General features: G+C 41.5%; 1 protein-coding gene across 1 annotated transcript; it reads right to left on the bottom strand.

The window, feature by feature from the left end:
• Positions 1-6,423: 6,423 nt before the first annotated feature.
• Positions 6,424-21,062, bottom strand: NFIL3 (nuclear factor, interleukin 3 regulated). The gene is made up of 2 exons (XM_032675331.1): positions 20,991-21,062; positions 6,424-10,424 (listed from the first exon to the last, which is right to left on the bottom strand). Exon 2 carries the CDS (start codon positions 10,233-10,235, stop codon positions 8,862-8,864), a length of 1,374 nt encoding a protein of 457 aa, XP_032531222.1. The 5' UTR covers positions 10,236-10,424; positions 20,991-21,062; the 3' UTR covers positions 6,424-8,861.
• Positions 21,063-25,457: the final 4,395 nt, after the last annotated feature.

The raw sequence follows: 25,457 nt of genomic DNA, 5'->3' as shown, positions 1-25,457 counted from the left end.
GATATTGAGAGATATAGTCTGCAGAACTGGAATAAACAAGGAGGTCAACTGCAAATATTTTAATTTTTAAATTTAACTAGGATTACTCATTTATGCTTAGAACACATAAATCCTTTTTGAGGAGATGCCAATAAAGACAATAAAAATGCAGCTAGCTGAAGAAACATACATTTCCAACTGAGCAAGGATGCTGAAGTCAAGACAACTGATCTTAGCTATCTTGAGATTTTAGTCAAGGGTTGCTCCTGGGACTGAACTAATCACCCTTGTTTCAGGAGGTAGCTTCAGCCACTTGTGAAAAATTTGAGCAACTGGAATCTGAACTAACTGCAGTGGATGGGAAAATGAAACAGGTTCAGGTAGTTCACTACTGGTACAGACAGAAACCTTCTGAGATCTGCTTGTGGGAACCGACAGGAGAGAAAAACATTTCAGCCAACAACTGGGGGACATGTGGTAATCACTCTGGAGCAGCAGCAGCGTATTTTAATCCTGATATGCTCCAAAGCACTTTTAGTAGAAAAGACTGTTTCCAGTCACTTTATGAAGACACGATGTCTATACATTAAAAAGAGAGAGGAGACTCGCATGTAGATATCATTATATGATATCCTACTTGTAATCTTCTGAGAGCCAGTTGACTTTTTGTACAATCTGACATGCTACTTAACTGTTTATCACATCAAGCACAATCATAATACGTAAATGTGAGAAGTTTGTAACATTTTTTAACAAGGGCAGTTTTCCTCTCAATCATACTCCTGCACTTGTTAAGAAGATGAGAGACATGACAAAGCAGAAAGAATTCAGACTGCAGAAGTGTTTTTCTTCTCTCTGCATGTCATCTACAGGCCATACTTTCTTTTCTTTTCGTATGTGGAGAGACCAGTGCATAGATATTATGTGAAATATGTACCATGTACCCAGTATAGACATAGAAAGTTCCCTAGAGGACTCTCAGACACAAGGCATTCCTTTTGATTTCCATATATCACTGTGTTGCTAGGATTTACAGTGAAATTTACAGGTAGAGAAATTAATGTGGATTAATGTATATACCAAAAGACTGTACCTCACTTCCATACCTGTCATAACTGATGAGTTATTCTATAGGCAATTAAGAGTTAACCTCAGGACCTGAAAAAATTATGGAGAAGATGTTACTGAGTGGTAATGAAAGGCATTTCAAGGAAGTGTAAGCACCAGGCACAGCAAGAGCTCACAAAAGGAAAGGCCTTTTTGGCTAATCCAAGATGTTTCTACAATAAGGTTAAGAGAAGGAGATGGGTGTTGCTTTTCTGGATTTTCATAATGCTTTTGATACCGTCCCTTACAGCATCCTTCTGGACATGTTGTTCAGCTGTGAGATGAAGAGGTGCATGCCATGCTGGGTGAAGAGATGGCCTGTTGACGTTCAGAAGCATTTCCTTACCAAGAGGGTGGTTGCACACTGGAAAAGCCTCCCTAGAGAGGTGATCGATGTCCCATGCCTGACAGTGCCTTAAGAGAAGGCATTTGGACAATTTTAATAATGGGCTTTAACTGTTGATCAGTTGTGACCAGGCAAGTGGATTAAATGAGTGTTGTGTGTCCCTGCCAACTGGAACTATCCTATTCTCTCCTAATTAAAAATTTATGAAAGTTGCTGAACCAAATAAAACCAGAAAGTCAAAACCTTCTGGAAACTGTTGGTCCTTTGAAAACCATTGCTGTGTTTCCCACTGTCAATGCTTTCTCTTCCAGGACTTCAGCCAGTATCCCTTTGTGGTCTTGTGACTGGGTTGTGGCCACTCAGATCCTGAAGACCTCCAGGCTCACAGATCCCACAACCTCTCTAGGCAACATACTTCAGTGCTTTATGAATCTTCCAGGAATTTTGGTTTTGATTCCTTATCTCCTCTGTAGTTTCAGGAGATGCCACTGTCTCTCACCCTTCCATGAGCCTGTCCCCATCCCTTTGATGCCTTTCCCAGAAGCACCAAGGTGTGCTATGAGGTGTCCCAATGCCTTGTCTGCTCCATGTTGAACCAGACTCATCCCCACAGAGCATCCTTGCTTTAAAGCCCTGAGCCCCTCTGGTTTATCAGCCTTCTCTGGGGCCACGAAGAGGTCTCAGTGCCTGGATGAGGTCTGATGGGTGCTGAGCAGAAGGAATCACCCTTGTGCCTTCTGTCTAGGGAAGAAAGATAGCAGAGGATCCTCCAGAGCAAGCCAAGTGCTGCCTGTGACCCAACATGGGAGAAAGCAGGGGAGCCTAGAGGACAGGCTCCCCAGAGCCAACCATCCAAATAAAATAAATGCATGGAAACTCAGAAAAAGTCTCAATGTTACGGGCAGTGCAGGTGGCATTGCTGTCCTTATTTTTCTCCCTAAAGGCAAGTGCTGCCCAGCTCCAGGCCCGTTTCTGTAGCTGGCCCCAGGGCAGAGGTTTCCAGGCAAAGGGTCTCCAGTTACAGCCTGTGCCCCACCATTCATTATCCCGGGCTGCTCATCACCCTCTGCCCCCACATCCCAAGTGTCTGCTCCCTTAACAGCCTGCACTGCCTGGTGCTGCCTTGCTATGGCAGCGGCCAATTCCCTCCTCCTGCCTCAAATCATGACTTGGTGTTGCTCTCTGCATCTCTCCAGCCTGTACCCTACCAAGGCACGAGCCCCAAGGAGTCCAACAGGGTAAGTGCAAAGTCCTGCCCCTGGGGACAGACACCACCAGGCACCAGCACACGTGTTGGCTGGTGAGCAGCCAGGGAAAGGTGACTGTGCTGCGGCCCCTGAGCACAGACTTTACTCCAGCTCTTCCAGATCCAGCCTTGGTGCTGGTATTTCTTCTGCTCAGCTTAGAGAGGACTCCTCTGTGACAGAGGACTTGGTGTTTGTCTGCTTTGTAGAGAAGGAGGCTGAGGAGTGACCTCACTGCTCTCCACAACTTCCTGAGGAAGGGAAGAGGAGAGGGAAGCGTTGATCTTTTCTGCATGGGATCCAGCTGCAGGACATGTGGGAATGGTTCACAGCTGCATCAGGGAGGTTCAGGCTGGACTTAAGAAAACACTTTCATACCAAGAGCGTGGTCAGACATTGAAACAGGCTCCCTGTCTGTCAGTGCCTTCAAAAGAGGCTTTTGGACAATACCTTTCATGATGGGTTTTAACTTCTGGTCAGCCCTGAAGTGTTTGGGCAGTGGGACTAGGTGATCATTGTAGGACTGTGACAACTGGATTTATTTTATTCTACTGCCTGCCTATACCATCAAATAAGCACTGCTTGCCTTTCTCCCATTTTTGTATTTTCAGTGACGTAAATACTATTTCATGAAAGAAGCTAAAATTTGAATTTCTTAAAGTAACGTCATTATTCTTACAGAAAATGAGAAAATACAAGCAATTCCTTTCAGCACCATAAAATACTAATAGGTCTTATATGTTGTCTGTTACTGTCACTTGTCCAGTACAGTTCTGCTTACACAAATATTTTTGATGTTTGCTTGTTCACATTTAACTACAAAGCCTTTAAAACACGTCACCACATCTTTTTTTGAGAATGAGAGCTAAATACTAAACACTTTATTCACATGTTGTCTACTGTTGTGCATAGTGTTGAGAACACAGAGAAATTAACACTGTGCTACAATGGCCCTCACTGCATTTTATCACCTTTTCAGGTATTTGATGTGATAGGATATTATGTTTTGATATTTTCTGATTATTATACAAACCATTAATATCCTACCTTTCAGGGTTGTATAACACAACTACCATGCAAAGGACCACAATATGTTCTCAGTATATTTAGATTCCAAAATCAAGAGAATTTTTGGAGGTCTAAATTGTTAGACACTTGCTCAGTGTCATGTCTCAGAAATGTAAGTATAATAGACACTGATGCCAGCATATGTGGACAGCAGGGTAGACTGATTCTTGTACATGTGTAAGTTGCCAGCTTAGATGCACATTCAGGCATTTGCACACCCAGGCATCCAAATAGCATGGAAAAGTCTAAAAATAGGCTGACACATTGAGTTGTGCATCAGTTTGCAGGGGGAACAAGGGATGGTGGAGGAGAAACAGACCATGTAATCTGAATGTTGGTAGCATTAGACAGCCACAGAGCTTCCTCAGGACTTCCTTTGCACTGATGCAGGTTTTTCGGATCAGATCCCTTTCAGATGCATCCTTCAGGAGCAGGAAGGATGCTTGCCTACAGGAGACTAAAACTCACATAAAATCACGGCAGAGTTGCAGGCCCTGCATTTGTTCCTCCTGAGCACTTCTGTTTGTAATCCTGTGGAGCTCCATAGCGCCCACAGTAGAAGGAATTACCACAATTGGGATTGGTGCACAAGTAATGGCTGGTCAAGTCATATCTGCATTCCAGGTATTTTTTGGACTCCTAAAACCAAATGTCTTCTGATACTTTCAAGCAAATAAACACTATGCCTCTATTCTGATAATTGCTCATAATTCACCAAGTCCTTTTAGAGCTGTCATTGAATAAATGATAGTTGAGTATCTGGCTGCCTTCTCTTTCACACATAAGTTCCCTACAACTCCAGTGATATGAATAAAGTGACTGATCCACCACTGTTGGGTCACAAGGGAGTTAGCCTTAGAGATAGGAAAGCCAGTAGGACTCTGTGCCAGCAGTGAACTGTAAAGCTTCTATCTTGGTAATGTTAACTCATCTTAAGTCCCTTATTGCACACAGAAAAAATCTACTTCATTAAGAGAATTAGAACTTAACACTGAGTTAAAAGGCTTAGGATTTGGTCTAATGTTTTTAACTTTTGATTTGGCACCATAGTGGAACAATAAGTGCTACTCGTTCTTATGCAAGAAATACCAAAAATTCTTTTAATGTATTCTTGCAGTTACCAAGCTTGTATTGTGCAACAAACTATGTAAGTATTTTTAAAACAATATGGTTTTAATAAAGGCCATGTTAATCGGATTCTCTGTGAGTTTTCTGCTAAATTCATTGTACATGATTTTCAACGGCACATTTATGTACTAGCAAGTAGAAAATACTTTTAGAAGTTGGCGTTCTAATCAAACTTCAGAAATGTGTTTATTGCACGATTTTACATTTAAGTTCCACAGGAATGTTTTTGGCCCTCATAAACTGCTCAAGTAGACATTAGAGCTGTAATGAAAACAGCTGAAATAATGAGAGAAGAATAGGAATTGTCAATAACCTGTCTCCTATCATGAATAAGGAGGTGGTACAGAACATTAATAAAATTTAAATATATCCCATTCATATATAAGTTTTACTGAAGGCAGAACCTTAAGGGTATTCAGAAAATCATAATGTATGGGCTCAGTACATGTATAGGCATATCCACATTTCACCTCTATATACATTTATCAAAATATTGATGTTGATAGAACATGAGGCTACACTACTGTGTTTATACACAATTAAGTTAGGGAATTTTGATAAAGGACCTGCTACTCACACTTCACAGTGTTAATTAGCCACCAGTTAATGTCACTAGGAAAAAACTTAGCTTGCTAATCATCAGTCATTTGTGACAGACTCTTTTTAAAACTTCTCATTAAGCCCTTCACAGTAACAATTACAAAAAGCAAGGTTTGGGAATATCCAAACGAATCTAGCGTGGTAATTCATGTGTTCCCATAAAAATGTCAATTTATATTGGTAAGTCTCTGAGTTAACAGTTTCTGTATGTGGCCTTCCTTAACATTCACAGTTGAAGACATGCTAGTCACTTTTCAGATAGTTTCTAGTCATCCATGTTCCCTCACATGAGAAAGTTTCCCCTTTCACCATGTTTCATGTTGTTTTGTCAGTTAATTGCTGAGCTCACAAGAGTTTTAGTAAGTTAGAGGATGTTATGCCAGTTTATACCCATTGAGATTAAAGCCCACTTTGTGCTCAAAATAACCCTCTGATGTCCCATGATTAGATGGCCAGCCAAGTATATTCTTTTCATGGAGGCTGATTCTCTTTCCTGCAGTGCAGGAAAAGCATGTTGGAAGGGCACAGCTTCCCCAGCCCCTCTGGTCACACACAACCATGTACAAGCTGAAGGTTGAAGCAGGGGGGTCCCACTACCTTCTCTCCCTTCCCCCATCAGTGTGACTCTCCATCTTTCCCATACCACGCCCCAAAGGGAAGTAGGTTAAAGATGGGCAAGGAAGGTGAGAGCCTCTGGGTGAGGAGGCCATCTACACCCATTTAGCATAGCTGAGCTGCTCAGAGCTCGCCAACTGCAGCCAAGAACGGGGCTTTGTAGGTACCACCCACACTCCTGTCTTTTGTAACTTTAAAAGGCCTGGGGAAGATATTCCAAACGTTAGCTGCAGAAACAGTAACTTCAGCACGGGAACATTAGTCATCAGCTCAGCTAACACCCCTGTGTTGAACTATGACAATGAACGTAATAGAAAAGCATGTTGTAGTTAGAACTGGTTTTGAACAAAAGACAAATTATTTATTTCTTTCTTCAAATGAAGCATAACACTAAGGTATAAAGGGAGTATAAATAACATCTGATTGTGCTCCTAAGCTCCATGCTATAACTTTCTTGCAATGACATCCTTCAACAAATTAACTACATCATTACTGTTAAGTATTAATTGCACAAAACAGATACACAAAATATATAATGAGCTAGAAAGAGGACAACATTCTTCCATTATGACAAACAATTCTAACAAGAAATGGAAAAAAAAAAAACCAATAGATCTAGGCTTACACAGATGGCAACACCGAGAGTTTTTAAGTCCTCTCCTTGAACACATTACATGTGATAAATAATATGCAAAATATTTAAAGAATTTTATTGTTGCTTACAGAAGATACTTAGCAAGCAAAGAGACAGTAGCAATCACTGCCTCATGTCTCATATCCCCATCATTCAATGCAAATGTTTACATTTCATGCAATAATCCTGAGCTTATTTTCAGTAACATTGAAATGTCATCTATGTTAATTACCAAATACATACAGAGCCCAGCTATGGGGTCTATTGTATTATTAAGGCATGAAAAAAGAATAGCAGTTTATTAACTCTGAATGCCACAAATACAGCACAGCAGTTAGAAGGCTCAAAAAAGCTCAGAAAGTACCAGTGATTTCTGTGCGAAGGTCCTCCCAGAACACAACTGAATCATCAGCTCCTGAAAAGGCACAGAATCAAATCCTGGCCTCACTGACATCAGGGAGTTCTGCCATTGCCTTGACTGCTGGACCAAGCTTCAGAGCTATCAGGAGTGACACGGACTCCTCTTCATATCCCCAAAAAATTGACAAACTTCCTCTCACTCAAGTCAAGTATGAATTTAAAAAACAATACCTACATATCATTTTGTTAATTAGTATTTTAAGCCTATGGAAAGGTTCCATTCATTATACAGTATGGCAATCAATAAAAAGCTTTTTCAGAAAAGGCTTATTTGTTAGTCTGATTTTTAGTATGTTAAAAGAAGGGGGAAGTGTCATGAAAAGAACCTCTGCCAAGTCTATGCTCTATTTAGAATTTATTTTTAATTTTAAAATTAAAGACTTTGGTAAGCCAAACCAAGGATATGTGATGCAATTCTAGACTCCATGGTTCCATGGCTGTTCTGAAAGACAAAGATCACCACAGCCCTGTCCAGTCATCAAGTGAAGAACTCAGCATCTGCAGAAGTTGAAAAGGGCTAGCAGTATTTGGATTGTGCAGTTCTTCACGTAGTTCTCTATTTTACATTTGAGAAGTTCTTGCAAAATGCCCTTTAGCAAGCCAGAGTATTCCAGTTCAGTTAACTACGCCATTGAAACCAAGGCCAAATTGCTGGCAAGACTTACTTCATACCAAATTGCAATATTTCCCATACTGGGAACTTAAAACAGCAGATGATGCCCTCTAACTCTGCAACTGCTATTGCCTAGCCTTTGTGTAAGTATTTGCCTACTTGAGCTCAGAGTTTACAGATCCAGTAGCCTTATCCTTCATCTACAGGTGGCCCACGGTCTACTGTGGAAAGAATGCTGGCATGCAAGAGGGGCAGACTTTCTCTGCCCACAACACCCCTTGCAGACACAAGCCACCCCTTGACAAAGGTGGTGCTGTCCGATCCTGTCACTGGAAGGCTTTGAAAACTTTGCAGATGCACAAATCTGACTTAACTAATTTCACCTAAAACACCAAGTTATAATATTGAAAAAAATTGTTTTTCACACTAAAACATTCAGGAAACTCATTACTGTCTCGTTTAAGATTGAAGGAGAAAAAAAAAAGGTTGGTGATCTTAGTTACTGGGTTAGAATTTGCATGGGTTTTGGTTAACTTCTCCTAATAAATAAGTTAAAGAAGGCTAAGGCTATAAATTGGTACTGTTTCATTTATAAATAATCACATTACTTCTCTTCTAAAAAACGTGTTAAGGAAAAAGGTGGCCAGAAGGATCACACATGTTGTAAATTGCAATTTGGTTGTTAGGCTGTAAAACCCTAAAATGTACGTGAAGTTGAGCACAGTGTAAGAAAAAAACCAGTTTTTAATTAACAACTTATTTACAAGTTCATAAAATCAACTGAACTGGAGTAGATGTTCTGTGTTTGTCACCAATATTTTATTGTAACTGGTAACTTGCACGCTTTGTAGTAGAAGAACAAAAAGAAAATAAAGTTCACTATATACAGCCTTTGTACAGGCTACTTGACTATACTCAAGGCATAGTGATCATAACACAACCTAGTCTTCATAATAATTTGTGCACAAAAAGACACCAATCAGACATTATGTGAACATTACAGTGAAATGACATCACAAGTCCAGTGAAAGTTCAGCATCATACAAAACATATTGATCTACTGCAAATGACATCCTTTAAAACAATAAGCCTTTTTTCAGTAGTAACTTAACCAGAGTCCGATGCAGAGATTTGTGTGGTTATAAGTCTTTTAAGTGAAGCAACCTCTGCAGATAAATTTGCTATGCCCTGCTTCAAATAGAGGTTCTCTGACTCAGAGACATTGTAGATGTTGTCTTTTATTTCAACAACTCCAGTTTTGCAACCACTCTGAATTTTAACGTTGAGTTCCTTCTGATGCCAGAGTTCTGGTTTAAGTGACCAGTCTTGGATGTTAGTCACTTGAACCGAGAAAGGAGTGTGAGAAGAATGCACCAAATTCTGCGCACCATGTTTTTCCAGCTCAAAATGTCTTTTTGAGGACATGTCAATGGGCAACGACAATTTCTGTGTTGCATCATAGTCATTATCCATTGCTTCCACTTTAACTTGCATGGCTTTGGCTTTAATTCGAAGCTTGTGAGGCAAAGCTGAAGAATTCACTTCTGGAACTTTAACTGTTGCATGAACATTTTTATGTTCAACTGGGGAATGAATTGGACCCTTAGGAACCTGCTGTTCATCTTCTCCATCAGATGACTTTCCAACTACACCATCATCAGTTTCTGATGTTCTCGGAGAATTACTGGAGGACCTATTAACTTGCAAGAGAGGAGGAGAATGTGAGTACACATTAAAGGTAGCTCCCATGTAGTTCGGATATATGGATGCTTTATATGAACCTCTGTCATCTCTTGGTTCTCTCTCTAATTCCATGGGCTCTTGCTTTATAATCTGGAACTTATTTTCAGGACTTCTGCAGTTGCTTTGTATACGACTCGGTTGGGTGTGTTCTACTGTTGATGTTTCAGACACATCAGACATTGAGCTTTGAGGAGAATGTTTAATGACAGAAATACAACTGCTACCAACTATAGATGGTTCATGTTCATCTACAAATGAGTTAATATTTGATTTGGAACTCTGATAGTCTTGGAAGTACACAGTTGTTGAGCTACTGAGTTTCTGTATCTCTTGGGCATAGGCTGCAGAACTAATTAAACCAAACTTTAGCTTCAAAGAAAGCAGCTCCGCCTTCAAAGTGGCATTCTCTTCTCCCAGTGCAATTAGTTTGTTCTCTAAGACAAGATCATTCAGTCGTCGTTTTTCACGAGATCTTTTGGCAGCTTCGTTATTTTTCCGCCTTTTCTCCCAATACATAGCATCTTTCTTTTCATCTGGAATGAACTCCCGCTTTCTCCGGCAAGCTGAAGATTTGCTTTTTCCACTACTTGCTTCAGTAAGTAGTATATCTTCATTTGTAGACAACTCTTCAGACACTTCTGCTAAGGTAGACTTAAGTACCATGATTTTGTCCACATTGCTACTTGTGTCAACAGGTCCGTGCTCCTTTTTAAGGGTCTGCATTTTTCTCAGCTGCATCAGAAACAATTTGTAGTAGATCTACAATAAGCAACAGAGAAAGCGATCTCCACAGTACTTCTTACTCCACAACTTGATAAATACAGTAATTTTAAATCCACACACATTCTTCCTTTTCTTTCATAATCTCAGACAGAAGTGTCCAGAATCAATTTGCTTAGCAGATTCGGTGGGAATCTTCTTAAAACCCTGGAATAAATAGAAAATTTTATTACTACTTAGGAATTGCTGGTTCAGGGCATACAAGAGTAGCTTTTGATAACTAGCTTAGAACTAGCATTTGATTCATTAAACCTGCTATCGTATGAAGACACTTCATATTCACACATTGAAACAACTAGTATTCCAGACTTTATGATACCTAGGTAGCAGATTTGCTTCCAAAACAAACGCAATATGATCCAAGGAAAAATCAATCAAAAAAGCATTTGAGTTTTGATCCTATGGTAATGCTGTCACAGAATTTTCCATGATATCACTGACCAAACTGAGGCCTCCAACGCTTAACGCTGCAGGACACTAGGCATGTTGATGAGCAGCACTGGAAAGTATCTTGTTCCCCATTAAAGCATCTCTTCCGAAAACAGCCGTGGTGTGTGACTTAGAAATGCAATATATTTGGATCCTTCATGCATTAAAAATAACATAAGCTTATTTAGAGAAGCTGGAGAGCTTTCTATTGTTTTAAAATACCACCACTGTCTATCAAAGCTATTAAACATTTAATTGCTGCTTTTGAATTCTATAAAAAAATATATACATATATATATGTATATATAAATGTTTATATACATGCACATGAAACTTTAAAATGCCTTTTTGATCAGTCATATCAATTCAAACTAACAAGTTCACACACATAAGTTGGGCAAATACCTAACAAAAAATATTGACCAAAAAAAAGTATTACATAATTATTTCTTGTACCTTACAAAGAAAATTTTAAAATCAGTACTGAAAAATACATTAGAGAAATAACATTAAATTAATAATTTGCATTTGGCAAGCTGCCTTATCATGTCAAAGTAAAGTTTAATACCATTGAGGCATGTGCACCTTCAGAAAACAGTGTTCACACTGAAGCGGAAGTTTAGACCTACGAGTCTTACTATTAATAAGGAAAAACTAGCCTAACCTTTAGCTTCAGACATTCTAATCATTAAATTTGAACTTAGCATTTAAATTAGCCTTTGCTATACTTAGTCCCTCTCAATCAAAAAAAAAAAAAAATTTATTCTCAGTAGATCATTTGGTCTTCACCTGAGGCTTCTCAGTATCTCATTTGCCACAGTCAGTCATGTTCCTGGTAAAATGAATGTAGCATGCCAAGTGCTTTTATAGAACTGACTATTGAGTCAGCAATCATTCTTGCCTGTACAACCAAAAAAACCCTGACAAAAAACAAAACAAACAACAACAACAAACACCCCCCCCAAACACTTCATATTAATGTCTCTATTTATTAGGAATGTTTTTACAATGACTAATGAAACTAATTTTAAGATTATTAGTCAGGAAAGTTATAAAAGAATTAATGAATTGGATTCTGCCAGTTTCTCTTGTCTTTTCCAGAAGGCAAAGTGGAGTGAGTGATGTAATAACAATTAAGCAGGGTCATAAAGACTAAGGTTTCAAGCTGTGTTCTGTTCCATCAAACCATGCCAACTCTTCTTTCGTAAAAAAAAAAAATAACACATTTAATAAAACAACTAAGTGGAAATTCCTAAAATCCGTGGTTAATTACTGACATGTAACTATTTGTCTTTGATAATACAGCCTTAATGAAAAAGAGCAAGAAGCTAGCCACACCAAAGACAGCAGCTAACATTTCAGTGCAAAAGCAGCACCACAAATTGCCGTGTTAGGAAAGAAGAAATGTACCTCCAATACACAACCAGTTACACAGTAAGACCCTGATCCAAAATTCTAACTGGAGTCAAAGGGAGTTTTCTGCCAAAAAGAGAGCTGGATCAGGTTTAAAAACAAACATATGCCCCACAACAAAGTAACATCTGTTTGTCCAAACTTTCAGTACATTTTGATTTACTGAAGTAGCTGTATAGCCATTTTGCCCATCTCACTGCTACATGTAATCAGTGGTTCAATTAGTATATATTCCATTTTAAACCCACTGCAACTCAATACTTTAAAAAATCATTGTTGAACACACAGAATTTAAAAATAAATTTAAAAAAAAAAAAAAAAAGACGAGAAGACAAGATCATTTGACCTTTTGTCACATTTGTAGAATATTCGGTTTCTGTAACATCATTTTACACTAATAGAAAAATACTGGGATTTTATTTCATTACACTGTAGCACTGGGAACGCATGGTTACTGAACTGTAATTGTCTTGATATACTACAAACACAGTATTCACTTGTATCAGGAGAAACTAGTGCATCTCTGAGGAACTGCAGACACCTTGTATGGGGCACAGCAGGAAACAGTGTAACATGTACTGAATACCTATGAAATCATCACTTGTCTCTTAGCATGCATCTCGGCCAACTCCCACTTAAGTAAAAAGGGTTCAAAACAACTTCTGTGAAATTTCAGGTCCTTACCAATTAAAAGCTCTTGATTTTTAACACTAACAGAGAGCTAAACTCAAACCCAAATACAAATGTTTATTCTCCCAGAAAGCAGAAAGTAATATATATACATCATTATTATACATACATGCCATATACCCTAGAACATCTACACTTACTTGAAATGGTAGCAACAGCAAAGAAATACTTAGAGAATCAGTGGATATTTTAGAAGAATGAAACCATACCTATACAAAAGCAATATGTTTAGTCTTGAACAAGACTGTTTCAGGACAGGAATTCTGACTGTGTCTATCTGTAACGGTCTCCAGCTCAAAGTGATTCCACTTTAATGTCCAACGTTATGGTTTAGGAAAAATTCTAATAATGGTAATAATAATTGGCAAAAAGTTGTTGGATTGTGGTTTTGTGTTTTTTTTTTTTTTCTTAAATGAATGCAGACTAATGACATAGTTCATCAATATGGCCATCAACAAAAACTCAACTCCAGGTCCAAACATACCTGCAAGCCTAACACCAGCACTGAGCTGCACTTAGCCCAACAAGCTGCAGAGTTCACGCCCCCTGTTCCACGGGACATCTGCAGATTGGGCCATTCCAGCATACAATCTGCTAACTGTAGCACTGATTCCTCCTGTTTTGGCCAGTCTCCCTCCTGTACACGTTGTTCCTGGCACAAACAGACGGAACGTAAGTAGCATGCAATCTACAGCAAATACTAAGCGTGTATCAAAACTACCATGTTTTTGCACACAGTATTCAACTTTGCTCTCTGCCAGAGTCCATCAGTAAAGCTGTCAAGACAGATGTGTAACCCACTGACATAGTCATACTGGTTTGCTGTTTCTGCAGTTAGACCTAATGCCATTACTGTAGTGAATTAACAAAACAGAAATAGATCTTTAACTCTTTCCATATCATGGCAACTGGAATCACTGCTTTACAAACAGGAGTCAAACCCCTTGCTTATTAATACTTCTCCATGTGGATCAGTCCAATGCTGAGTCTGTAAACAAATTAAATTCCATCTGATGATAATGGCAACATGCCCTCAATGGAACTAGTCACTTCACTTCACTTGAATTTTATAATTCCACTGGAAAACATCGGTATTTACACATAAATTAATGAACTGTAATGATTCCTCTGACTACATTTCAAATTCCAATATTTTCCCTTATGATTAATTTTTCAATTGCTTTATCACTCCCTCATAAAGTGTTATAAAACCAACATTTGGTTGGTTGATGTTAATGGCATTGAGTGCCAATTCAACAACGTAATAACACTCGACCCTATTAACTTAATTACAGAGCCAGTCTTGCTCCCACAGCAATTTTGCCATTGGTTTCAACAGAAGCAGAACACAATCCCAGATCCAAGTATTAATGAGACTATTGTATAGAACTCATGCTATTGAAGCAAGAAATAATGTATGCAGAAATCACACAAAGTTAATTTATCCATGGACTTCAAAAAATACTTAAGTGACAACACAGTACATTCATGGGGATTTATGTATTCACACTGTAATAATTGAAATGTCTCAAAGGTTGAAGGACAGGCCCACAATCTTTCTTCTCTCTTCTGTGTAATTTAATTACATAAATAATTTCTGCTTTAGAGAATGCATGTGAGTCTCCCTATGTATGTAAGTTTCCCCACAGAATAACTGCATATTATTATTTATACTTAGCAAAATAATTCATGCTATTTCCAAGTGTAATTTTTCAAATGTATCCTAGAACAAAACAAGTGTTTTATTCTCCTGCTCTAACATTTTGATAGCGATTCTATGAAACTAAATGAAATCCCATCTCTAGCACTGGATGCTCAAATACAAATCACTTTTGTATCACCATATGCTCAAAAAAAAAAAAAAATATCTCTCAGTCCTTAAAGAAATAATAGCGAAGTACAGCTTCTTGTTTTAGACAAGAACACACATCTATCACCATCACCACTATGTGGCACACTCTAGAAAAGCAATAAAAGCTTGTATTGATGTCTCTGCTTACTTTTAGTTGCTGTTGTCCATGTTTTGCCCAGGTATTATGAACTACATTACTGCCACCGTTCTGCCATGGTGCATTGATTTTGAATATCTGTCTACATACCAGAAGAGCTGCTGTAGAAGTTGTTCGTAAATTCCAAAGTCACCAGTTTGCATTCCAAATTTTGAAAAACTGAAGGATCTAGTTTGCACTTTATCTTCAAAGTGTTCTAAAAACAGTTGCTATCTGTCTCGATACTTTCACGAGGTACAGAAAAAATATCGTTCTCGTTGCACACGCGAGACAGGAGGCTGAGTTTAAGCTTAGGTGGTGCATATGCAGCCTGCTTAAACACTGCTGAAAAATTTTGGAGATACTCTATCTCTGCTGCTTCTCACAGACAAAAATTATGCCATGAAACTCTCCAACAGAGAAGATTTCCAACCTCTACTGAAATCCTTCACCACACTCCTACTTGCCCTTTATCTAGAAAAGTTTTTAAAATTATGTTCCTGTTAAAGAAAAGCTTTTATGCTGGCTCTAGAAAGACTGATATTATCCCTAGGACAGATATGTGGGCGAAAGGGTCTAGACAACGTAGAGCTAATGAAGTTAAAACCTTTCCAAAAACACCTAGGTGATGGCATTTTATGCTATGATGGACAGGTTTTCCACAGTTGGAGGGGGGAAAAGCATTTACACTACAAACATTACCACCAATTACTGCTGTTACACAGTCACACACATAAGGACCACGAATCCATTACAACAGCATGGAGCAATGCAGAACTATTGATCCCATGCACAGTTCCCTTCTCCTACAACTTCATGCACATCTTAAGTGCTTGCTGTTTCAGGACCGATGTGTAATTAGGTCAGTGGAACACTGATGATGATAGCTTTGTACAAGATGACCCACTTTTGCTAAAATGTTGATCATCTTATTGAAGGAAAAAAAAAAAAGAACAGGATATGTCCACAGAATATAGTCCACTGGGAACATCAGAAATCATTTATTATGACACCTTTCAATCAAATGTAAGAAAAAATTAGTAAGATTGTCACAGAACGTGGAACAATGTTGCACATTTGTATTACCAGAAAGCTGATGTCGTGTGTAATTTTTACAAAAGACTTTTATTGTTGGAAAAATTACTTAAGTTAGTGTTTATCTTAATAACTACAAATTAACTCATTACAGTACAGCCTGCTTACCAAAGGTAAATTACGCAAATTATGCAAATAAAATTATTATTTGGAGATCACAAAACATATATTAAGGGTAGCTGTTGTTTGAAAGGTCAGTCAAGCTTAATAGGAGCAAATTTGCCCTATATTTTCTTCCATTTCCTTATGAAGATAGTATGATTCTATCAGGTCTATTTATTTTTCCCAAAACAAGCTCTTTGATGTTCTGATTTAAAGGGTGTAAAACAAGATCTAAGAATATTACCAGAAGCACCAGGAAAAACTTTAAAACAGAGAAGTAAAGGAAATGTATATATAACTTAGGTAAACACTTAATTACCTATAGATACACTATGTGCATATAAATATGTAATTTAAATATCATATCAATTTCCAGTATTTTGAATAAAACCTCAATAGAAACAACAATTACTGAAGGTTACAGTACTATGGCAGTATGTTTATCATTTCAATAACTACTTGGCAGCACAAAGAACTAAACTGCAAAAAGCTATAACTTAATAGCAACCATGTTCTGGAAATACAATCTCAGCTTTGCCCTAGTTACAAACCATAACCCACCCCCCCCCCACACACAAAATCAAATATTAATTATTCTGACAACAAATGGCTTTCTATTATTGAACTGTGTTCTTAAAATCCCAAGCATGGACCAGACCTTCAGCTGACCTAAATTTATATGGCTCTATTTAAAGGCAGTAGAATTATGTCAATTAATCCCAGCTGATACTCTAAACATGCATCTTGTTATATAACAACTGAAGCAAATATATAAAATAGACACCAGCTGTAAAATGTTGTTATCTACCACTCACTGCAAATGGAACAGAGAAATAGCAATCTTTAGAGCTCCAGTTCTGTGAGATGGTCCAGCCCACTGCCCATGCTGAGCATCATTTTCTTTATTGGGTTGCATTCCACTTGTAAAAGGAGGTCTTGCAGCAGTGGCACCTATATTGCTAACTGCTGTGCAGACACCTCTGCAGCAAAAACTAGTTAATTATTCAAATACTTTGGGACAGACTGAAAATTACACCAAGGTGGAGCAACTCCAGAATGGGAAAAAAGTTCCATCTTAAAAAAGGTATTTTTTTCTGATTGAAAATAGATTTATTTAATATCTGTCACCAGAATCAGTCTCATAGTATGCTAATTTACACATGGGTCAATTCAACAAGTGAATTAGGAAAAAAATACAGGGTATCTAAGGTGGCATTAGTAATAATTCATTTCAGAACTACCTTCTAATAGATTTTTTTTAAGAATGTTGCTTCTATCACATTTTTGGTCAAGTCCAAGTATGTCCTTGCTCACACAATTTTATTTTTGACAGTCCTGCTTATCAACAGTATTACACAGCTACATTACCTTGTGGCTTTTTTTAAAAATATGTTTTAAATAATTATTTTCAAGTACTGTAAAATAATGTTTTAATACTGTAAAATACTAAAACGGAAATCAACTGTCACTTTCTTTTAGTATGGACTGCAGGAATTGGCCATCTATTCGCATTTTTTTTCTATTACATAGCCTAAGCACATTTATATCTCATAACTGGCTGTAATGACCATGGCAAGGTCACCTAGAAGAGTCAATTAAGCTGATGAGTCAGATACATTGCTTAACAGTGTGTAATAAGACTCAAACAGAGGATTTTATTGTTCATATTATTGCATCACAGTGATGTTATAACAGCAGTGAGATTGCTGTCTGGAAAAAAACTATTGCATAAGGATGGTTTGCATAACCATTTGTTAAAATAAGTAAATTTAAAGTGAAGTGAAGGTTTATTTTATTTAAGAGTTTTATTTCAAGATAAAGGATTGGAAAAGAGCAGCATGGTACTGGTATCTTTCTCAGACTCTATTTAGAATTTATTGCAACAGAAAGAATGCATGTTCTACAAATTTTGGCCAAAGCAAGGCAAATACTGTTCCTTCTTAAGATGAGATAAGCTGAGTGGAGGTCATGCAAGTTCATACTGCTCATGGGAAGACTAAGCTTTTTGACACCTTGGGATCAGTTTCTTTAAAAAAAAAAAAAAGCCATCAAAACAGCAGAAACTGATGGCTTTGGATTCAAATCCAGCAAGCTGGATATTTTAAAAGCTAGTTAAGAGTCCTTTGGAACATGAATTAAAAATATTAAGTCAATAAAAATGGAAAGTAGAAGCAAAATATTCTAAAGAGTGTTAGCACTTCAACAGTCAAAGACATTTGTGAGAATTAAAACAATAACTGTTAGTGCCAATGGTATTGAGGATGTTTATTCAGTAGTCCTTGAACCTGTTGGTTTAAATCAGGTCTTTGGCCCAAAAAACCCAAATTCGTTTGAGTTTCCTATCAAAGTCAACATTTTGATTGAATAAGGACCACAAAAGCGATGCACATAGCAATATTTTAAACGAGGCTCTGGACTGAATTAATTACTGAGGAGGGCAAAGATGACTCAAAGTAGGTTACGTACACAGGAGCAAACATAATGAAACTGAGTGCAATCATTCAAGTTACAAGGACAAGCAAAAAAAAAAAAAAAAAAAAGTCTTGTTTTTAACAACAGTGTTGTTTTTAACTCTCAGTAACCCCAAAAGAGCCCCACGATCAAAGCCGTACTTGACCTCGATAATCAAGCAGCAAAAAGTTTATGCAGTCACCCAGAATATTACATTTTTAAAATGTTTTGCTGCTACTACCTATGGCAGGTACAACGTGCATAAAAAGACTGTGGCTGGTGCACTCAGTTTGGAGTGTCTTGGTCATGGGCACAGTGATGTTGGTTTCATCCACTTGGAGAACCGTTTTAGCCATCACCAAGGAGAAAAAAAAAAAAAACACAAAACAACCAACAACAACAAAAAAAAACAAACCCCGAACACCACAATCAATCACCTAATCTCGAAAGCCAAGTTACCGCCAGCAACTTTCAAGCTATGCTCCGAGCATCGAGGACACACAGCACAAGATGACCCAGAGGAGCACAGAACACCCAGCCCCGGCGGCGAAAAGCGACTGGGGGGGATAAAATAATAATAATAATGATAATAAAAAAAAAAAGAAAAAACAAAACAGAATTGGGCAGCGGCGATTAATTTATTTATTTGATTGTTTGTTTAATCAGTTACGTAAGGGACGAACGAAAGCGCCCATCTCGTGCCTACCTGCCGGGGGGGGGGGGGGGGCCTTTTGTCTGGCGATTTGTGGGACTTAAGAGGGAGGAGGGGGGGATACGACGATGGGGAGGGTGATGGGCAAGCGGGGTGGGGACGCTCTGCGGGGCGCGGTGCGGGGCCGAGCTGCGGGGAGGCGGCGAACGCCGCCTCCCCGCAGCTCGGCCCCGCAACCGCGCCCCGCCACAAAGGATGCCCCGACTGCTCTGTCCCCCTCTACGTGACCGGCAGCGCATGGCCCCGTCCCGCTCCCCCCCCTCCCGGCTAAATCAACCCGCCCCCCCCCCCCACCCTCTGCCGCCACCGCCGCCGCCCCAGCCCCAGAACAAAGGGCTGAGGGGGAGCGCCAGCGCCCCCAGCCCTCCTCTCTCTGCCCGTCGCCGCCGCCGCCCCATCGGTCGCCGGGGGAAGGCAGGCAGAGGCGACCCCCGCGGAGGAGGAGGAGGAGGAGGAGGTGGGAGAGGAAGAACAGTCGGGCTCCGCTTCCCCCCCCCTCCCTGCCCGCCGGGGATGTCACACTGACCTACTGCCGGGGACCCGGCTCCGCTGCCCCAGGGGGGACCCGGTGGTACCTGGCCCCACTCCCCCCGCCCGCCAGGGCACGGGAGGGACGGCTCTACCTCTGCCCTCCAGCGCGGCTGTGATGTCCTATAAACGTCTTCTTTCCCCTTCGTTAAATTAAGCCATTCCCGTTTGTTTTGGTTTATTTTTCGTTTTGGGTTTTTTTTTTTTTTTTTCATTTTTCTTTTTTTTTTTTATTTTATCCCCCCCCCCCCGTACCGGAGAGATGGCACGGCTGCCTGGGCGAAACGCTGCCTTCCCTAAAAATACAGCCCCTGATCTAAAACGCCTCCGAAGGCGTGGAGTTAAAAAATCCGAGCAAATGCCTCGAACGTCTTACACACGCACACGGCTCTGGAGAAAAGACCAGAAATAGCACTTGAAGCCACAATTGCTAAAACGCGATGGGGCTAAATATAGACTCAACACAAATCTCGTTTTAAGGCACCCGGCACGCAGCCGGCGAGCGCGCCTCGCCTCCCCACTTACCCAGTTGTCTACTTCCCTTATTAAACACACTTTAACAAAACCTGTTACAGTTACGGGTCTGGGGGGCTTTTTTTTTTTTGCTTTTTTTTTCCGGGGCGAGATTGCCCTAGTTTCTTTGTAGGGAGATTATAAAATCGCATAATTAGCTCCCTCTTCCCCAGCCCGGCTGCCAGCAAATTCTTTGGTTACATAATGCAACATTTCCAGGAACTACTATGCGATCGGTCCCGCAGCGCCTAAAAAACAGCGACAAAAAGTGACGGAAAGGGCTGGCTGAGGGAAGCGCAGCCCCGGGCCCGGGCCGCTGCCATTGATCCCGACTGCTCGCGGGCAGCATTCCCCTGCGCCGCCCGAGACCGGGGTGGCTCCGTCCGGCGGGCTCCGGCAGCAGCTCCCGCTGGTTCTGCGGCCGAGGCGCGGCTGGTGCTGCCCGGCACCGAGTCCTCCGCCCCGCACGGCTCCGCTGCCCTCGGCACATTATGCAACGCGGGAGAGCCGCTCGGGTGGAGACGCGGGGGGTAGCGCGGCACGCCAGGAGCGAGCACTCCCGGCCGGGGAAAGCCTTCTCCCGGCACCTCCCGGGCTGCCTCTCGGGCCGCCACCCTGCTCCGAGCCGCCAAGTGCGCCCGCCGCGGACCCCTCCCCGTGCGGCGGCGGCGGCGGCCGGCGCGGGCTGGGCTCGCCTTATGTAACAGCCGCCCCCTGCGCGCTGGGACGGAGCGAAGCGCCGGGGCGGACACCCCAACTTTATAAGCGTACGCGCGCCTTCCCCCCCCTTACCTGCGGCGCACTGCGGAGCGCCGGGCATGCCCCGCGCGGCGCGGGGCCGCGGGCGAGGCGGGCGCGGTGGCGGCGGTGCGGCGCGGCGCGGAGCGGTGCCGCGCCGGGCGGGCGGCGGCGCGGAGGGATGTGTGTTAGTAGGTCAGCGCTGCGCGGAGCGCGCGCCTCATAGCCCCGCGTGCCGGCCGCGCCGCGCCGTGACTGGCGGCGCCGCCCCGCCAATGGGAGCCCGGCGCCGCCGCGCCGCGGCCAATGGGAGCGCGCCGGGGGCGGGGCGGGGGCGGGGCGCGGGGCGGCGCGCGGTACAGTAGGTCTGTGTGCTGCGATTGCATAACCGTCGGCGGGGGGGGGGGGCGGGGGGGCGCGGGGGGGGGGGGGCGGGGGGGCGCGGGGGGGGGCCCGCGCTTACGTAACCGGCGCGCGGCGGCCGCGCGCGCTGGGGGGCGCTCGCCCCGCGCAGCCTCCGCCCCTCAGGGGCGCGGCGGGGCTCGGCCGCCGCTGCTGCTGCTGCTGCTGCCGCCGCCGCCACGGCCGGCTCGCCCGCCATCCAGCCCGCCCGCCCGCAGCGCTGCCGGGAGTGCGCGGCGTTACCGGGGTGTGTCCGGGCGCCAACCGAGCGCCCCCGGCCCCGCCATCTCTCCGCGGCCGTTGCGCGCCCGGGACGCGGGAGCCGCGCGCTCCCTCGCGGAGGCGCGCGCCCGCCGCCTCGCCACGCGCGCTCGGGCTGATCGCGCTGCGGCTGCTGCCACTCGCGGAAAACAGCCACAATAACCGTGAAAAAGGAGGAGGAGGAGGAGGAGATAAATGGCAGCGGGGAGAAGGCGCCCAGCGCGCTGCCCGCCGTACCGGGGCGCCGCCTGGCCCCGGGCCCCTCACCCGCTCGCCTCCCTGGTCGTCAAGGGTGAAGGATCTTGACGACGTTTCTTCGTCCACGCCCTCACCCCTGAGGCGGCAGCGCTGAAACGCTGCTCAGAAGCGGGGACGCGCTTCGGAGGAGCTCGTCCCCGCCGGCCCTCCCGGGGCGATCGCTGCCCGTAGTCCCCACCCAGCCCGCATCCCGGGCCTGGCTTCCCAAAGCGGAGGTGCCGTGGAGAGTCTGGTGCGGGTTCGACCCGATTAACCTCCGTTTTAGAAAGCGACACATGACCAACAAGCAATCCAGTTCTCATCCCTGAATGTGTTCGAATGTACACGTTTGATTAAGTGCGCGACATGTATCTTCCTCTTTTTTTTTTTCCTCGCAGAATGTTTGTCACTCTATCTCTTCTTTAACTTTACAAGTAAAATTTATGAAGACAACCGAAAATTTTCCTTATTAAATCCTACTTCCAGAACCTAAATGATTCCTGATTTCATTCTGTTAAACACTCTTACCAAAAAAGCATAGTCCTCACTAACATTATCCTTTTATATTACTCTGTCATCCCATATTTATATGTCAACAGAGATAGCCCTCTGGAGCAAAGTGACCCTAACACAAAGCAAATTCAGACTTCTTTTCTGTTTATCTCAGCCTTCAGTCCTTTATCACATGTACCCATACCATCCCTCCACAATAAATCCAAGTCCTTGGATCCATTTCTGTTTATCTCGACAGATTATTTAATATGGAGGATCTAATAACCTTTGCTCATATTGGTTGTGCCCCCTTCCTTTCCAATTTCTAATATCTAGCATATGGAGCCCTGTTAGTGGTAAGAGACTATGGAGCCCGCCATAAAAAAGGGAACTCAAAAGCAGCCCAAGCCTGAGACATCAACCACTGCCTCCATCTGGAGGCCACGCAGCCAACTTTTTTTGCCATGCTTACACTTGCCAGTGGATAACAGACATGCAAAGACAGTTGGCATGCTGCTGTAAATGTCAGGCACGAGATCCAGCAATGAGCTTGAAGACCTGCTTGCTCATAAATATTAGCGGCCTACTTAAGGTCTTAGGCACACCAGAGAACCTATGTGAGGAGCCTTGTGCAGCACACATTATGTTCCACGCTAATCTTGTACTAATCCAAGGCACTGAGTCCCCAGGACTGTCAAAAACTTAAAAAAAAAAAAAAATCCTGAAACTTCAGGCAGTTTTTAAAATTAAATGGTACATGGAGTTTCCACCACAATAAATATTTTTGATGAATCCTGGGCATATACTTTTAACAACTTTAAATCTCATATCTAGAAAAAAAAATAAAAATAAATGCAGTAATTCAGATCTGACTTCATGACTCAGATTCTTGAAATTCTAGAGTTCTAGAAAGAAGTCTCCAAGGCAAATAATATCCTCCCTATGTGGGTGGACAGTCTTGAAAATAATATTGCAGATGGAGTTTGGTCGCCTATTTGTTTATATGTTTGTCACTAATTATAATCAGCCACAAAACCAGACCTGATCTTTCTCCTGGATTAGTAACAAAGATGTTTTCTATATTTTACATCAGTTCTACTCTGTGGCAGTCAGGAGAGTCAAAACCTTCTATGGCAAAATCTCGTCTTACTCTCCAGATCTTACAGTGGGTGCTTGGCAGATTCAAGGATAAGGTGGGACAGAGGGCTGAATGCTCATGCAGCTGAAGGAACATATCATTTTTCCATTTCTCCTGAAGTAGAGAAGAAAATAGCACGGATGAAAGCCATAGCTTTGTGCATTCTGCACAAAAGGAGCCTAAGGCTTTCGGGAAAACTCTAAAAAGAGAATCATTCTATGATTATCCACTTCTGCTGATTTTCCTACTGGAGGGATGAAGTAGGTCATGAAGATCTTCAGCTAAATTCTCAGCTGACTCTAGCATGGTAGGATTTATGCTTACTTTTGGACAGCACAATATTAACTTCAACTCCTTTAGATTCATTGGTATTTATTGCGACATGGCTTAAAATCTCTTAACACTGCCTCTGGTTTCGGCTTAATGCATATTGCTGAGTCTGCACTGAGTCATAGTACTACATGTAGGGTCTAGAAAAGTGGTACTTGAGCAGTAATTAACAAAAATATAACAGAAGTTATATTGGTTGACTAGTTATATTGGTTGACTAGTCACATTGGTTGACTAGTTTGCATTCAGTTTTGTCCATGCCTCTTGGACGTTCCGTGATATAAGCTTTGAATATGACCCAGCATGAAATTTAGAATCAGTTGAAGTCGACAGTAAAAGTTCCGGTGGCTCTGAAGAAGAAAGGCTTTAATTCCTCACCTTTATTACAGTCCACATACAGTACAATGTAATAATTGAAATGAGTCTGGAGCAAAATAAGGATAAAACATTTCTTAAGATTATGATTTACTGAACACAGTTTAACAATTTATATATATGTTTATATACACACACACACTATGAAATTAATTGAAGGTATGGTGACTTCTGCTATCATCCTTGGTTCCCTTGCATTGCATTCTTTATATGTGTAGGAGGTTTAATACATAGCAATGCAATTACAGAAAGCTATATTCACCAGTCTTTTTATATGTTTAATGTGATCAGTGTTCAAAAATGTATAAGACTAACCTAGTCCTCCAGGGCTTCCTGCTCAAGATAAGTAGTAGTGAAAGTTCCATAAAATAGATGATATTGTGATTTTATAAAGATCAAAGCCAGAAATAAAATGCATTAAAGAAAAAGTCAAGTCATTTGACAACAGTTCAAAGTATTAATCAAAATATTTCCATGCATCTGGGAACATTTGTGGGAACTGTACTGGAAAAATATTTGTGCTGTAATGTACTCTTGCTAAAAGCAAACCCAAGAGAAATAGATGTTCACATTGTAACTTAGGCAGACATAAGTGAGGCAATGTTTACTGGAACTGTTAAGTGTGAAGAAACACCAAAAATTGCACAAGAAGTGCATGAACTAAATAAAGAAAATTTACATGGTACTTTTGCACTGCAACAGCCAACTTAAAGCTTCATGGTCGTTCATATGACAAATGAACAAAACTAAGAAGATTATGATGTTCAAGTATTTTAGATGAGTCTAAAAGAAAACAAAAATGTCCTGTTTCTTAGGTCACAGACAGTAATTCTGCCTGCAGAGCCACTGGCATGTTATTCACTTTGATTCAGAGACAATATGGAGAACAGCAATATCCTCAGGACTGAGGGAAGTATCTGATTTCACCTGAATATTTAAACACAAAGAGAAGTATTTTCAAAAAGGTTCTTCTCATTAATGAACATATATGCTGCAAATGTGTATAATACTGCCATTACTGGAGCTCTTGAGGTAGTGCTGCCAATGTTGTGGAAAGTAGAAACGTGTATTGCCATTAATTTTCAATATTAGACTGGAAAAAAAATCACTGGAAAGCCCTCGAGAATGTGAAAACGTGCCATTTTATGAAGTGTATAGTATGCATATAGAAAATGGTAAATGCTATGAATATCACTAGAAAGAAAAAAAAAAAAAAGAGGTAAGTCCTAGCTTCCCTCTTCCCATGACTGAGCGAGCAGCAGACATGATGAGTAGGAAATCTGGAG

This window comes from Chiroxiphia lanceolata, chromosome Z (genome assembly GCF_009829145.1).
Source record: "Chiroxiphia lanceolata isolate bChiLan1 chromosome Z, bChiLan1.pri, whole genome shotgun sequence".
Lineage (NCBI taxonomy): Eukaryota > Metazoa > Chordata > Aves > Passeriformes > Pipridae > Chiroxiphia > Chiroxiphia lanceolata.
Note: the sequence above shows the minus strand (reverse complement) of the source record. Positions and strands in the feature narration are given on the sequence as shown.

Bases quoted from the DNA above. Each gene is read 5' to 3' on its own strand.
- NFIL3 (XM_032675331.1), bottom strand. From the start codon at position 10,235: ATGCAGCTGAGAAAAATGCAGACCCTTAAAAAGGAGCACGGACCTGTT.